This window comes from Blastomyces gilchristii (genome assembly GCF_000003855.2).
Source record: "Blastomyces gilchristii SLH14081 genomic scaffold supercont1.2, whole genome shotgun sequence".
Taxonomy (NCBI): domain Eukaryota; kingdom Fungi; phylum Ascomycota; class Eurotiomycetes; order Onygenales; family Ajellomycetaceae; genus Blastomyces; species Blastomyces gilchristii.
This window is the reverse complement of record NW_003101681.1, coordinates 279,987-294,595: the sequence shown is the minus strand read 5'-3', so window position 1 is coordinate 294,595 and position 14,609 is coordinate 279,987. Positions and strand designations below refer to the sequence as shown.

At 35.2% G+C, this 14,609-nt stretch overlaps 1 protein-coding gene across 1 annotated transcript; it reads right to left on the bottom strand.

Moving 5' to 3' along the window:
• Positions 1-1,923: 1,923 nt before the first annotated feature.
• On the bottom strand, positions 1,924-2,508 carry BDBG_00896 (uncharacterized protein; the record flags this gene model as incomplete). Its single annotated transcript, XM_002627942.1, has 2 exons — positions 1,924-1,970; positions 2,052-2,508. The coding sequence occupies 2 exons, from the start codon at positions 2,506-2,508 to the stop codon at positions 1,924-1,926; spliced, it is 504 nt and encodes a 167-aa protein (XP_002627988.1).
• Positions 2,509-14,609: the final 12,101 nt, after the last annotated feature.

Below are 14,609 nucleotides of genomic sequence, written 5' to 3'. Positions count from 1 at the left end.
AATCAAACTAGCCAACTCAATCTTGAGTCAGTCAGTCTCAGATATAATGATTGACAGGTGTAGCAGTATAACTATCAAAATGTGTGCTTTACAGAGAAAATATCCCAGATAATTGACTTTCTGACAATGCAAGGCTCAAGTTGTAGAGATAAGAGAAGAAACAAGAAGAAGTAGAAATAACAAAGAGAAGTAATGTCTGAGCATAAATAATCAATTAAGAAGGGTTTTCAGCTTTCTCACTTATCATGGCATAAATCCCCTGTTTCAATTGTCTTGAGTTAGGAAAAATCTGTTTAGAACTTCTTCATCATCTCTTCTGACTCTGTGAGCTTTGCAACAGTGAGATCTTGAGTGACTATTTCAATACTTCTCTCTCTGCTCATGTATCACATTATATACAAACTCCACTGCTTCTTCAACAGATTCAACATTCTTGTTCTCATAAATAACTTCTGTAATTATGAGCTCTTCTGCTTTACTGAGTACTTTTGCTATATTCAAGTGAGAATCAACTTTCTCTGTATATACTTTATTGATGTGATGATAGAAGCAGCATACTACTGAGGACAATCTTTCACTATTGAGATTTCAATATTGTGAAACTGCTACTTATAAAATCCCAAACTCACTCATTTCTGAAACCTTGAATCTCAGCTCTTTTCACTCACTTGATTCAACTTTTTCAATCTCTGAAAAGCTTTCAGTGACTTTGACAACAGCCAAATCACCAGCTTGTGTGATGTTGAGAAGCTCATGGCTGCTATTTTCATTTTTCACAACAACTTGAGCAAAGTTACTGTATATATTTATATGAGAAATTCTCTGTTCATGTACTGTGTATCCAGGTTGCATGTATTGTGAAACCTTTCAGAGAGGGATCTGAACTCATCTTCTTCTCATATTTCTGAGAGACAAGATCTGAGCTGCTGTCTGAGTTGTTGTTTGAGCAGTTATTGTTTGAGCTGAAGATGAAACAGTTGTAGTCAATTTCATTGCTCAACTACAGGCTATTAGCAGCTGCTAGGACAAAGTGAGATGAAGACATTACTTATCAATATGAGCATGAGAAATCACTATTTTCTGATATATCTCAATAATACTGGGCTCATTGTAATTGACACCTTGTGTGAATCTTCACTTAACATGTCAGATATTGTTTGTAACTTGTTATATCAGTCATGATTATATTCATACAAATAAGACACTCTGTAGTTGCACATGGAGTTCAGGTCTCTGAATATCTCAATTCAGTAAATACACTATTAACTTTAGCTCTTATTTCTTGAAACACTTCTGTATTTTGAATGTTGATATGTAGATGAAAATATGTCTTACTAATAGTTGATTTATTTATATGATATAGCTGTGACAGTTGATCATTTTATGAATTCAGTTCTGAGATTTGAGAGTTCAGCTCAGTGATCTTTGTAGTAACTTTCTAATATATTGATGTAAGTTACTCAGTTGATGCTTCTTTAACAATTTCATTTCACAACTTCATTATAAGTGAGATAAGCTGATGCCAAAGTGGCACTCAGTACATTCTGAGATCTTCTGAGTATGTATATCTTTTCACTGATGATAACTCAGCTCATTCTTCAGAAAGATGTAGAAACTTGTATAGTGCTTGAAGTTTTACAGACTCAGAGAAGCTTCATGAATTGAAAAACAGCTGAATTCAGATTTTATCTGTGAATCAACAGTTTTTTTCAATGATATTATATCTCACAATTTTTTCATTAATTTTACAGAGAGTGCTAAGCATATTAACAATCTCTCATGAAATATCAGCATAATTTGTTGTTCTGATTGCATCAGTAATACTGCTTTGATAACTGATTTGACATGCTTCATATAGCATTATTATATACTGTGTTGCTGCAATATGACAATGCTGATGATATCTATTCAAGAGTTTCTCTATCACTGAAACATCGGCTGGATCCCACTGAAGGCCTGCAAGGGCCTGCCTTGTTCAAGTGATAGCATAAGTTAATTCTAACAGAGTTAGTGTAAAAGACTTGTTCTGTTTTATAGCTTCTGATGCTTACTCTCAAGAGCATTCTTTTCTAATTGTTTATTCTTCTCAGAGTGAAACTTGTTAAGGTTTATTATCACTGCAGTGCATGTAATCACCTTTCTGTATATTTCTGCCCTCATCTGAGAAGCTGTGATGATGAGCACAGTGTGCACATTTTCAGAAGCCTGGTCAACAATTGCTTTGATAAGCTGAAGATGATTCTTGATGCTAAGTGTTAAAGTGCACATTTCATTCATAGCCTCATCTTCATCAATAGCAACATTATCATCATCATCATCATCATCATTATCATCATCATCATTTTGATGATACACAGAGGCAGGGTCATTATCGAATTCATCATGAGGCGGAAAAAGATGTGTCATGAAGAAGGTGAAAGCAGAAGGAGAAGAAGAGAGAGCAGAGAAAGTGGAATTAGCAGCACCAGCACCGGGGTCAGATGGGATGATGAAAGTGATATCAGCCATTGTTTGAAAAAATCAAGTTTTGTTTGAAAAGTGTAAAAGTGTAAGATGAATATGCAGTGTATTTAATAAAGATGATAGATAGTTTGTGAGATACAGTCTAGATTTTATATTCTTTCAGAGATCATATCTTTCTTTTTCACAGTCACAGTCATGCTTGCATTTCTATCAGTCATAGTCTGAGTCACACTTATTAAGATGATAACTGTGACCTATTTTCTTCTTTAAATGGCCAGCTAGAGAATCAAGATGAGTATAATTCATTTCACAGATGATAAAAATATTTTCAATCTGATTTTTTTCAAATATTTTACAAGAATGCTGACAATCACTCTGCTCTTTTTTCTCTTATATTTTCACATAATTGCATTGAAGATAAAGTATACTCTCTCTATGAACTGTGATACATTCAAGAAAAGTCTAAACTAACAGATCACAGAATCAGTTAAACAATTTCTGTTCAGATAACTGAGCCAGTCACTCATCAAGTGACTGTTGACACTGAAGGGCAATACCTCTTTGAACCAGGGCATATCAATGCCAATGTTGAGAATAAGATTGTTTTTGAGTTTCAGGCTTTGAATCATATCTTAACTTAATCAAGCTTGGCCTGTTCATGCACATCATTGCAGTAACTGAACTCAGGTTTCAAGCAGTTTAACTCAACTGACTGTGAAGATCTTGTACTGTTCATAACTGTCAATACTCTTGAGTCTCAGTGATTCTTCTATCATCAAAATGTATCTTTCTCTCACTGCCATGCAGGAATGATACTTGCAGTCAATCTGAAGAAACATATGAACAAATTTCTAGCAAATGTGAGGAGAGAAAGCACAGTTGGTATTTCAGATGTGGCTAAAAGAAAACACAACCACCCAGTGATGTCGCGGGTGTTCGCGCCATCAGCTGGCTGGTATCTAAATTCAACAGGGGTGTTTTCAACCAGCATGTTTCCAACCAGCGTGTTTCCAACCGGCGTGTTTTCAACAACTCTAACTCTATGGCACTCAACAGGGACAGGAGCATCTGGGAGATCAGTCCCTTTGCCTTCACAGCCACCACCCGAGGCTTTTACATCATCTGAAAACAATGAGTCATGAGCAGTCTTTCTATTAGCTGTGCTCATGCTTCTTCTGACTAAGCTGAATCATTTATAATTTATAAAGAGTGAGTGAATTGAGCTTTCTGATTATTATAAAGTTTTGTGTATAAGAAGATGTGATTAATCTTGAAAGGTTCTTCTTTGTCACTGTTGTTCTGCTAGTCAATAATATTATATATATACTGGACAAGAAAAGTATGACAGCATGAGTTCTTCATGCACTAAATAAAGAACAATGAAGCTTAATCAATCCTAGTTAGCAGTATATACTCTGTTAAATGAAAGCTCATACTGCAATTCAAAGTTCATTACTGTACTTCAAGTTTGAACATAAAAGAATCAACTTGATAAGAATATATAGTGAGACATCTTTGTATATAGCTTCACTTCTGTTTTCATTGAACAAAGACTTATATAAGATTGCTCTGCTTCAGCTCTGAATCAATAATTCACAGTGTATCAGCAATTATCAGAAATCTCAAAAGCTTATCATAAGTGTAAAAGACAAGGTACAGATCATAAGAAGATAAAGACAGCAAATATTTATTAACTATATATTAGTCAGTATAAATAAATATTGATGAATCAGTTTATGTCACTTCTATATGCTTCTGTGCTATATCTCAAACTTCATTGAATTATTCTGTGAATGAACCCCTTGTGGCACATCTTCAGCGGCAGATTGAGAATCAAAAAGTCATTATAGAAGCTCAGTCAGCTACAGTGTCAAAATGTATTGAGAAACTAAGTAAAGTCTTAGAGAAGAGACAATAGAATTGAAAAGTGATTGATAATTTGAAGCAACATCTATCTTGTGTACATGTATTTACATTTCTTCTCCTTCTCATTCAATCTCCTCTCATATGTATCACACTGGACTTGGAAGAGTGCTCTGTGATTAGAAGTATCAAAGGCCTCATCTAGGCCTTGTTCATCTATATATCATTGAGTAGTATTGAGAGATCTGTTTATCAACAACACAGTGTCATCAGACTGTAGTGTCATGGTAATCTTCTTCTGAAGATGCTGAACAGAGAATTGAATAGACTGGCAGTAATGTTAACATTTCACACATATATCATCCTCACTTAGATAGAGACTCAGATTGATGTCATTCTTGTAAAATTCGTGGTGAGCTGGTCAGAGTGCTAATAATGCTCTGATAATAGGCTGAGCTGATTCATAGCATCTAATAGTCTCAACACAGAGAAAGAAGCCATTTTGAAACTCTGGAATTGAGTTCAATTTAAAGAAGAGGCTTGAAGCAAGAAGAGTCAAAAGAGTCTCTTTCATCTTATGTGCTTCTGATGAATTCTTTTGAATAGATTGAGAGATGTTCTTTATTGCACTGATATCAACAATCAACAGCTGTGCATCTGTGAAGAAGTGATTGAAGCAGAAGTAGTTCTTGCAGGTTTGATCATCAAGCTTACTCTGAAGTTCATTCCAGGTCTTCTCACCATCAAATGAAGATATGTAGAAGTGATAAATGCAAGGAAGCCATTCATCTAGAAGAATGTTGTATGAATCTGATGTTTTCAGAATTCTTGAGACAGTTCCTGTACTCAGAGAGATTACAACATGCAGTTTTGACATCTGCAGTCACAGGTACTGCACTTCTGACAGCTCTAAGTGAATTGGGTTATTGTGTCACTGTTTCATATCACTGTCCTGAAAACTACCAACAGAGAGAATATTGATGGATGGAAACAGCCTGTTCAGGGGTCAGAAAAAGAAATTAAAATTTGAGACTTGAAATCTACACAGAAGCAGCTGAGATAGCTCTTATACTGCAAAATATTAGCAGAGTAAGATGAATATTGACAGATCAGAACTTCAGGACTCATGCTTGCCAGACAAATGACTCATCATTAACCCTAGTTCAGAGACAATCATACACTGTGAAGTCAGTGAATGGAAAGATGAAAGTATAGATGAACACACATATCACAGTCATTGTACAAGAGTGTCTTGCCATTATAGTTGATAAAAAGGAAGAGAGTCTCATCTGTAACAGAGATAGATGTCACAGCAACTCTTCAGCCTGCAATCATGATTTGAGAGGTGTCAAACATATGTAATGTTGCTCTGTAGTGCTGTATAAAGATATGCTTCAAGACTCTGCTGTCATACATGCCATCTGCTGTTCAGATTTTGACCAGGCACTGCAGCTTGAACACACAATCTCTCTACTGTTTCTCAAAAAACTCTTTCATCAATTGTTGAAAGCACTTGCTGCACTTTTCAGCATTATTCTGATATATATCTATATCAAGTGAAATGTCTCCACCTGGGAGATGTTAGCTCTGAATTCATGGAAGAGATTTGCTCTTCAAGAGAGATTGAAAATATATGAATCTGAGCTTGTTTCAATGAAATAGTCAATGAGGTTTCATAACTGTAGATTGCATGAAAGCCTCTTTTGCATGAAAACTAGCAATCTGGTGAGAATAATGCTCAACAGTCTCTCATCATCAATGCTGAGAAGATGAGCAGCAAAAGTAAATGACTTAATTCTTATCTTCAATACTGTGAGTGTGTTGTACAAAGAACATTTAGTTACAACATACTCACTCTCTGCATTAGCACAGCCTTCATTGAATCACTTCATGCAGCTATTACAAAGAGCATGATCACATGAAAGATGATATTCCGCGCAGCAGACTACACAGATAAGATAAATAGAGTTGAGTCTCAATAAAGCTAGATGCTTTCTCTGCTGATTTAGATTGTATCTGTGAATATGTGAAGAAGAGTCTTCTTTCATGCTCATGAATTCAAATAGTCTTTGTATCTGATTATCAACATTCTGATACATCAACTTCACAAGGGTATAATTATCTAACACTTGCTCATATGCACTATAGCAGGCCTTTGAATACAAAGTCTGAAACATGGTCTGAGATGAGAATTCTAAGTTTGAGTAAGCTAAGATCAAGAATAATCAGGGCTCAGAAGACATATCATGCATTAGAGAAGATTATACATTCATCAGAATCACTGATACAGTGTATGACACCAGGTCTTTATAAGGCATCTGCTTATTGATCCCCTGACTCAGAACTGTCAATAGATGAGGCATCAGTGAGTCACTGACAGGGTTTAGCTGTCTTGATGAATGTATGAAGTCAAATGATGTGAATATATTAGCTGTGACATATTGCAGTGCATCTTCATAGAAGATATTCATGTGTGTTATAGAAAAGAGAACTTGATGAATTTTCCACGCTGATCAGACAAGATTGAGCTTTCTCATGATATCTGTATATAGATCTAGATAGCAAGCATCTGGAGATAGCTCATCTGGCGGGTGTCATGATATGCTAATATTCATGAAGATGGAAAGGAAGAGCAGGTCATTGATAATATTCAAAAGAAAAAATTCCTCATTCAACAGTGTCTGCATGATGCTGTCATTATTCTTCTCAGTGATAATGATGATGCAGGGGTGAATGATGTCTGACAAGTTGAATGCAGATTCAATGATTGCTCATTTCATCAGAAGAGATTGAACAGCTTTCAGGTCTTCAATATCATCTGCAAAGATACAGATAACATCACAGAAGAGAAAGAGAAGTTGGACAAGAATGAGATGAAAGAAGTCAAATGAGAAGTCAGGCCACTGAACTGGTACACTCTCATAGTGATGGCATAACTGAGAGCTGCTTGATATATGTATCATCATACAGCACATTGAATTGCAGTCTGCAAAAATTCTGAAATAGATGAACTGAATAGAAATATTATCTGCTTATAAATTTACAGCATGCTGCTGCTGAAAGTGACTTCTATGATAATTAATTCAGCAAAGTTGTCACAATGCATCATTCTTGATCTTCTCACTCAAGAGAAATATTAACTGAGGAAATTGTTTCAAAGACTGGTTCATCTCAGCCATAACATATGTCATTCATCATTCAGTCTCAAGGAGAGGTCCAGCCTCTCCATCAATCAATTTCAATCATGATATATGATTGCACTGCAGCATGATGGTTTTGATTTGCAATATAAACACAGTGACTGCAGAGCCTTATTTATCATTTGAAGCCAGGCCCAGCAACCCGGGCACAGGCCACAGGTCATGATAATCATGTTGAGGCTAGTCATTATAAAAGTGTGACTCTGTGATTGTGCAGGCTTGTCATGATAAATATGTAGTCTCTTGATTGTGCAGTATATAATTCTCAAAAGTGAGAAAAGCCTCTTCTGAAGCATCAGGTTCACTCTTCTTCCTATCATCTTTCACTAATCATTTCACTGTAGCAATGGCCTTAGAGACCTATGTCCTCAATCTATCTGTGAAGAAAGATAGGTGTTGACTAGGATCAGTGAAGATTGATTTGACACATCTAAAGTTTGGTGAAGAATAAGCAGAAATTGTAGCTTGATATGTCAGCCAGTTCAATGTAAAATGATTGATGAACAAGTTTGAGACAGATCAGTGTCACCAGCTGAAGCCTCAGCATTGAATATCTGTTATCATTGAACAGACTGTTTTTGAGCAAATCCTGAGTTACAATTCAATGACAAGCCTTAGTCAGTTTATTTCAGTTGTCATAAATCTCCTGACTGACTGCATGCTTCAAGGCTTGTAGAGACAGATGCACAAAGCAGCAGCAGCTGAATGACTTAACTTCAATAATCAGTGATGAGTTGTTAAGTTCTATGATATCAATGACCTGTCTTCTGAGACTCTCAGAAGCCTTCAGAAGTATTGAGATGCCTCTTAAGAGTTGTCTAGTGAAGAGATATGCTGGAATGTAATGTATCATCAGCAGCAGAGAGATGAAACAAAGATTGATAAATGATTGATAAGATGAGCAGAGCATCTGACCTATTACTGAAATTTCAATCAGCTTCAGAAAGAGAGCTGGAAGATTTATCTAATCTGTAATATATTAAGCAAGCTGCATCAATTTCCTGGACTCTGATGATTCTGAAATATGAGCAGTCTGAACCTTCTCTTGTCAATGAGATGTTCTGAGATGTGTGAAAACTTTGTCTGTCTTGTTGTCATAATACTGATCCCAGATAGAAGCTCTCAAATGATCTAAGTCATATCTGAAATGTGTGGAACTGAATCATGAGCAATAGGTCTGATCTTTTAAATGCTAATTCTGTGAACAGTCTTGAGAGTTGTTGCCCCTACTTATCAAAGAATGATCACAAGTATATTGATGAGCTCTTTGAGAATGAAGCAGTGTTTTCTCATTTCAACAAACTGAAAGAATGAGAGTTGCTTTATCAGTGATTGATAAAGACTTAAACCATCATCTCTTTCTTCTGAATATTTATCAAGGATGTCAAACAGTTGAACCTGATAGTGAAGCTTTTAAAGAGGTTTCAGTCTCCAAAATACAAAGACACTGTTCAGAAGAGAATGAAGTGATGTTATAAATAACCAGCTCATGATTTCTATATTCAGATATCTGAGGTTGTACACTGCTGAGAATGGAATGTGGAATGCTATGGCTTCTGATTAGCATATTGTCAGGTGATTCTCGCGGTGATGCAGCACTTTGTCAGGCTAGTTTCAGGATCTCTGCCACTTAAAATGCATAAGGTTTCATCTTCTTGACTTCAGGAAAATCCCCTGATTCTGTGAAATCAATTAAAAACTCTTTCATCATCAGTTAACTTCATTCTAAGATTGAGATCTTTTATTAGAGACAATGATTGTCCTTCACAGAATAGAAACAACAATGCTCTAGATACTGATACCTCTCATTCATGTCTCACATGCAATGGGCTGAGGAAATGATCAATCAGTAGCTATTATGAGATGACAGATGACCTCTTATATTACTCAGACAGGAAATATCTCTATCTTGATAATATCTACTTGCACTCAGGAGATGTGTCTCAGTCACAAATGATATTCTTTACAGTCAAGCAGAACTTCATACTTGTATACTTTCTACAATGTGAACAGTGAGATGCCTGCCCTAATATGAAATAACATCATATCATACTAGTTGATACTGATATGCACAATGCTGGTATGAATGTGAAGCAAAATTATACTGAATCAACTAATACTGATATGCATGATAGGCCAGCAGTGACTCTGTCATCAACTGATCATATCAGAATGCTGACAGGAGTCACCTCAGCTGAATTGCATACAGATGTTGCTATTACAGAACAAGATCTTGAATGGTGCAGAATGAAGATAAATTTATTACTGAGAACATTTGCAGCTTACTATAAGAATATAGCATCACAAGTTAAACACAAGTATGAGATTATTTTCAACACAGAGATGTCTGAAATTATATATATTCTTGATATTGACTCTCTTCTGAACTCCCATTAGCTAAAGAGTGATATCTGGTGCATAACTTCTCTATATGAGAGTCATCTTATCATTGTTACTTCAACAGAGGTTTCATCAGAGCTTTGAAGAGTGAAATTAATTTTTATAGAAAGCATATCATGTCAAGACTTTCAACAAAAACTTTTATTTCCTGATTATATCTTGACAAGAATTCAAGAAGCTATAATGTTTCTGAACCTCAAACTGGGAACAAGGCAATGAATGCTAATATCATACAGAGAGTTGACACAACTCTGAGCTTTCTTTGTTTATTAACATTATTTGTATAAATTGATTAAGTCTATCTAAGGTCTCAATGTTTATCACATCAACTGAGATTTTCATCTCTCAAACTTATTTCAGATGCACTTCTCTCATCAAGTTCTATCTCAGTGAGTCTGATTTTCAACTGTGAAGAATTTGATATAGTGAAAGAGTAGTGATTTAACTTCTTTTTTCAGTCTATTCTCACTTTTACTTCAGAATCAAAATCCTCTGGCAGCCAGTGTTCAGTGAGAGAAAAGTGCTCATTCTTTCTTCTTGATTAATTACATGTATCTGTATTGTAAGGTGAATTTTACTCACTACTTCTTTCTTGCTTAGAGATCATGTGTCTTCAGAATGAGAAACATATTCAAAAAATTTTCCCAGATCATCATCACTCTTCTTTTCTAGGATGCATATATAAAGGTATCACTGTCTTTCAGTATCACATTCATCTCAGTATAATTTGTCTGCTTCTTTGAAGAGTGAAATTTTTTCACAGTGAAATCTCTCACAGTCACACTTTGTCTTCTTTTTCACAGCATATTCAATGCATCAACATTCATATCTTCACTTTGAGTCTTGATTATGGTTCATCTTGAATTGGAAAAAGAGAAAAGAATACAATGTGTAAAGTTTAGTGACTATAGAGAACTATCATTCTTTTGCTATCTTTTAAATGCACTCAGCATCAAATTTATATTGAATATTCATTCTGTTAAGTGCATTCATTGTGAGTGTATTTTCAGGTGAGTGCATTCATCCCAGGTCTATTTTCAGGCGAGCGCATCCATTCTGGGTGTATTTTCAGGTGAGTGCATTCATCCTGAGTCTATTTTCAGATGAGTGCATTCATTCTGAGTCTATTTTCAGGTGAGTGCATTCATCCCGGGTCTGTCTGTGTTTATATCTATCAGCTTTAATATGCTTCTCACTTGCACTTCTGTTGCTCAAAAATTAAAATAATCACTCTTCATATGAATATTTTAAAAATTTACACCTACATAGTGACCAGGATGGCTGCAGCCCTGCTACTTCATCAACATATTCTTAGTGATATATTATATCTACTTGATTAAAGAATCACTATTAAGCTAACTCTGTGACTGTATCTTTTTCACTGTCATTGATTTTACAGCTCTGTCATCTGATTCAGAGCAGTTCTACATACTCTACATCTAGCTAGCACTTTCACATGTAATATTGTGAATGTCAATATCCTTTGTAAAGCTGGTTCAAGAGCTGGATTCCTTGCTCTACTGCATATAACTCTGCTGTTCTTTGATCAATAATTCAGCCTAACTGCTGAGCTTCTTGAAGTATTTCTCAAAGTATACCACATTCTTTATAAAGTCTTCAGTATTATGACTGTTGTACAGTCAACTGTGCATGTGATAATCTCTGCTTAAAATAGAGTATTTGATCTTGATGATCACACACTTTGTTACAGTTTTGTGATAAGTAATTATTGTCTATAATTCATATTCATTACTCATATTTTACATTCTAGGCTGCTGTGACACTCACAGTACTTTTTGTGATTGTACAATCTTGAATTCACTCATTGATATATAATCTTTACATCCCTAGTCATATCCTTCTCAGTATTGCTACTTTGATCATGATGTAGCTTTATTTAGAGCAGTCTATCAATTTTCACAAGCTTCATACTATTTGTATAATTCTTGCAGTGAGATTATTCTTCAGTATGATAGCTTTATACATAGTTCATGTTATTCTTTACAATATGTCCTTATCACTCACTATTACAGATGTAATTAGAAAAGATGAAGCTGTGAAGCTCATCTTTCATTTCTTATGAGCTTGAAAGATCTGCTCAGAGCAGTATGTATATCTGCATGTTTCAGCTGTGAGCTTCTGATTCTTTACACAATCTCATTTATTCAACATTATCTGAAGTGAGAATGAGTCAAATGCCACTTCTGTCTCTGTAATTGCTAAGATGGAAAGTGGATTCATACAAGCATTGGCAGAGGGCTCTCATCAACGCCTTAGAGTCATTGTGAATGAGTCATATGAGAGTCTCAGAATGGATTTGTGAGAGGAGATGTATTTATATAATGCAGTGGTATTATTTACTACTGGAATTGAAATCACAGGCTAGCTTCTATACATCCGCGAACTGCTTTGATGCTTTATATCAGAGTAGAAGACAATGACTGAGCGGGGCAGTGACATTCACAAACATTGAATTTCAGTGATTTGAGAAGTAGAAGAGCAGTGTAAGAATTAAAAATGTTTCATTATTGATATTATAGCTGATGAAAGTCCTAGATTATCATGAGTGGATTTATGATTGAATGAATCAGCTGCTTGTGAAAGATGATGAGACTTTGATAGATCTTCCTCAGATTCATTGCACAGAGATGCTAATTCTCTCACAGATTCTAAATATCTCTCTGTATATCAAAAATAATGCTGATTGCCTTCAGTGAGGAGAGAAATCATTCAGACAGATTCAGAAGCATGTGAGGAAGACAAATCCACAGACTGTTCTGATAAGAGAGCTGCAAGAGTGATCAACCAAGATACTTGTGACTGGTATACATTCTTCATTGAAATCTTCATACAATAGACTAACAGCATACAGTCTCAGCCAGTGCTACAGTCTGTGATGAGATTCATGATATCATCATATCTGAAAAAAGACTTCACTTTCAAGAACTTGCATTTCAGTCTTCTGAGATTTCAGCTGGCTACTGAGCATCTCAGAAGGCATTGTAGTCTTCTCTCACTCTGTACAAAAGGAAAGATTGCCTGTTCATGATCTAGGACAAATTAGAAGGTATTGCTATGTCTTATGAACACTGGTGACTTTCAATCTGTCCAGGGGTGATGAGAACAATGTTGCTTGTAAATCACTTATAAATTTAATGAAAAATAAAATTGATTGAGTAGTGATTCAGCAGGGTTGTATCATATTTCTAGATAGATTCTAGTGTATAAATGACTTTTCCCCATCTTCATTCATTCTTATCTCTTAGCCTCATCAAATGTTTCATGTCATGAAATAAGCAACTTGCTGCTAGTATGAAAGAGGAAAGAATTCATTGTTAATTCTGTATAGATTCATGCAGAGATTATCCTCTCAAATCCATGTCATAAGACAACACTATATGATATGACCATGTAGAAACTGACTGTGTAGAAACCGAGAATTGCTCTTTTAAATTCTTCCCTCTATTTTTGAATCTTGATTTCTTCTCAACATGCTCATTGAAGTTACAGATTATTGAAGATATTATCATGATAGGTCATCTCTTCAAAGTCATACAATGTATTTTGCTGACATTCATGTCTAGATAAACATGCTGAATGATTTCTGTATTCTTAGAGCTGTCTGAAAGTATCTGTGTGATCAATCTACAACATCTCCTGATCAGTGAGATGTACTTTTAGTGATTTACTCACCTGATAAAATCATTTCTTATTGAGTCTCATCTACAATATTATCTCAGTCCTCTGCCATCTTTGCAGATTTAATTACAAAGAAGCATGAGATTTATCTGATGAAAGAGAACATTCAAGAGATGCTTTTAATTCTTTATTCCCTTCACTATCAATAATGAAAGCAGCTGAACCAGGAGAGAATATCAATTCAGGTTGGCCTGAATGCAGTTAGCAAACATATACTTAATCATCTTTCCAGGAAATATCAGTTGATACCTGTCATTATGCCATTTATGGCTTTCATCTACAAATTCCTAAGCAGTGACTTTAGATGTGATGTGAAGACACTGCAGTTAGCTTTGACTGAGAGATAACAAACCCACTCTCAGAAATTTCATAAAATAGCTGCTCTCTGTGTGCAGTATCTTCATTCTGGTACTGAAGTTCTAAGACTGATAAATACATTTATATCTGACTCACTTTCAGATAAGTGTGAGTTCTTTGCAAGCACTTATACAAATCTAATACTCTATAGAAAGGATTGAGAAAGAGATACAAATCATGAAACAAAAACTTCTAAATCTTCTTAAGACAGCATAGCAGAAGCTGAAGAGTGATAGATACAGCTATGAAATATTGAAGAACAACTCTGCTGATGAATTTCTCTCTAATATTGACTTCTTCAATAAAATTGCAGCCTACAATTGCAACTGCTGCTGCTTCTTGTTTCAGGTAGAATATTACTGCAATGACTATCTTACTCTGATGCAACAGTTCTGATATGATAAGTTCATTACTGATATTACTGAGTGCTTTCAGTGCCAGGTCATGAACTTGAAAAAGTTGCATAAATGTTCAGCCGGGGTGTACTGTCCGCTTATTCAGGTGATATTTTGGCTTATGAATCAGTCATACATCATACAGAAATCACATCACAGCTTCTCTTTGTATAGTTAGATAGATTGATTAATGATCATTACTATCTGAAGAAAATAATGCCTGTAAGCATAT